Genomic DNA, 2,326 nt, shown 5'->3' on the forward strand with positions numbered 1-2,326 from the left:
CCGCAGGTAGACTTGAGCCAGGAGTGGTAAGTATGACACGACCTGTTTCAGAACGTAGCCGTTCGGGTCAGTAATCGACGCGTCTGGTTCCTGGATTTTGACGGTCGGCAAGACCTCCACGTCCAAAGGGGTCGCACACAACACGATGAATCGAACACCTCGAGGAACCGTGAGTTGCTCGCTCAGTTGAGCAGAACAGACTGGGATGCGGTAAGACCAAAGACCTAAAGACAGTTGGTGTCTTAGTTGTAGGAGCTAACCAGTGGACGTACGTGCTTGTTCCGAGTGAATGCTGACGTCATAGGGAACCCTTAGCCACTCTGCCACGACATCCTCAGGTCCAGAAGAAAGCTTTTCCGACCCTGTAAGCCGGATTGATCTGATTGTTGGGTCAAGAAACTGGACTACCGTTTCTCTCGACCCAAACGTGGAACACCGCAGTCGAGCTACGCCGTCCGCCACCCCACATGCACTGTCCATGTCCAATGGGTCTTATTGATTATTATCCAACAAATGGTTTAGTTGCAAAGTGGTCCGTAAAAGAAAGGCCCACACGAAAAAGAAAAAAAGAACATGAAGGCGTTGCATTGCGTGTTCAAAATGGGAGACGGCGCACCTTCAGCTAATATACATCATCTACCTGCAGATTTGGTTCAGAGCTTTTATCTCTTGCCAGAGATAATCCTCACCTTCATAAACTACCATTCGAAGCTTGTTGTCACAGTATATGGAACTCAGTCCATGGAACTCACGCTTCAGCCTCCTCCTCGGTTGACTTTTCTGCAGCGTTGTCCGCCTCCGACTCCGCAGCAGCCTTATCCTTCGGCTCTTTCCTCATCGCGCTAGAGCAACAACTGCTCGGCGGCATCGTGCATCTAAGCTCCGAGGAATCCACAATATCGTACGAGATGATGCGTCTGTCCATCTCCAACAGCTCTCTTTGGTACTGCAGGTTCGGCACTATGTTCTTCTCTTTAATTAGAGGATTTTGCTCCACCATCTTGTCCCAGATAGCTTGGACCATCTCCGTGTTCTGTACTTCGACCTTGTAGTGCCGGCCAGACGACCAAACCATGCACTCACACTTCCCGCCGCATATGCAACCAAAGGAAGACCTTACCTAAATTAACGCGTGTGTGTACACACACGAAGCCCACAACACGCGCCACCGGAAGCACATCTCCACTTACGTATATTGTTATAGGCATCAAGATTGAATGGATCTAATTTTTTTCCCTGCACCAAATAAGACCCCCTCACGACCTCCGTTAGCTGCGACCAGGCAAAACTACATGACACCGAGCATTCACTACTTATGGCAATTACGGACGCCAGTCGACGTTACAAGCGACCTTACTTGGTTCAACGAAAAAATGAGACATCTTTAACAAGAGACGTCTCTGAACAAACTAAATAATTCTGGACAGCTGTACATACATAGAAGGCCTCTACAGTTGATTGGGCTCTTTAGACAGTTTGGCCATTCTCAACATCGAGGTGTAACTTGCTGGGCTTGCGCAGCAGCCGAATTACCACTTCCGGGCAGCAAGTGCACGCTTCACACGGGCAGACGCACTCTCCTGCGGTTGTAACCGGCGGCAGGGTGACCGGGACCGTAGTTGTGGCCGGCAAGGTTTGCGTAGGGGTCGGTCCGACTGCAGTTGAGGAGTGAATGGGTGGAGTAGTGGTGGCCGGCAAGGTCTGAGTAGGGGGCGGTGGGACGGCAGTTGAGGACTGAATGGGCGGAGTAGTGGTGGCTGGCAAGGTTTGAGTAGGGGGCGGTCCGACGGCAGTTGAAGACTGAATGGGTGGAGTAGTAGGCGCGGGAGTGGTGGTGGTTTCGTGTACACACTCTATGTCTTCGATCATCCCGATAATCGACGCAAGTCTGGACCAGAAGTCGCTGCTGTCCGGCGCTTGAGGAGCTACGAATGCATCCTTTTGATCGATGTATTGATTGAACTTAATCCAACTCTTCGAGGGCCACCCATTGTTCCAGTCACCGTCATACACAAGGGAGGCTACGTAGGCCCCCGTACTAGCGATCAAGTTCTTCACCTGCTCTGGGGAGGGATAGTATTCCTGAAGGCACTGCTCTGCAGCATTTCCTTCCTGAAAGACACCACCGAAGGGCCGCATACCCATGTCCTCGGTATGGGAATCGCCGGCATAATGGGGGCCAGCATCCGTACTGATAACGACCAATTTGGTGGCAACAGGGTCCTTCGACCACCCGGGTGTGTCAGATTGGAGAGCGGCGAACAAAGCACCGAACTGATTCTCGGGGGCATCTGCGCCTCCGTAAGACACGATGTTACCGTAAGCA

The 2,326-nt window shown here is 51.8% G+C and overlaps 1 protein-coding gene across 1 annotated transcript; it reads right to left on the reverse strand.

The window, feature by feature from the left end:
- Positions 1–1,491: 1,491 nt before the first annotated feature.
- On the reverse strand, positions 1,492–1,853 carry GNI_230000 (hypothetical protein; the record flags this gene model as incomplete). Its single annotated transcript, XM_011135661.1, has 1 exon — positions 1,492–1,853. A coding segment is annotated over one exon (362 nt), but the record flags the coding sequence as incomplete, so codon positions are not given.
- Between the last annotated feature and the right edge of the window lie 473 nt (positions 1,854–2,326).

The sequence above is a fragment of the Gregarina niphandrodes genome (genome assembly GCF_000223845.1).
Source record: "Gregarina niphandrodes unplaced genomic scaffold scaffold00246, whole genome shotgun sequence".
Lineage (NCBI taxonomy): Eukaryota > Apicomplexa > Conoidasida > Eugregarinorida > Gregarinidae > Gregarina > Gregarina niphandrodes.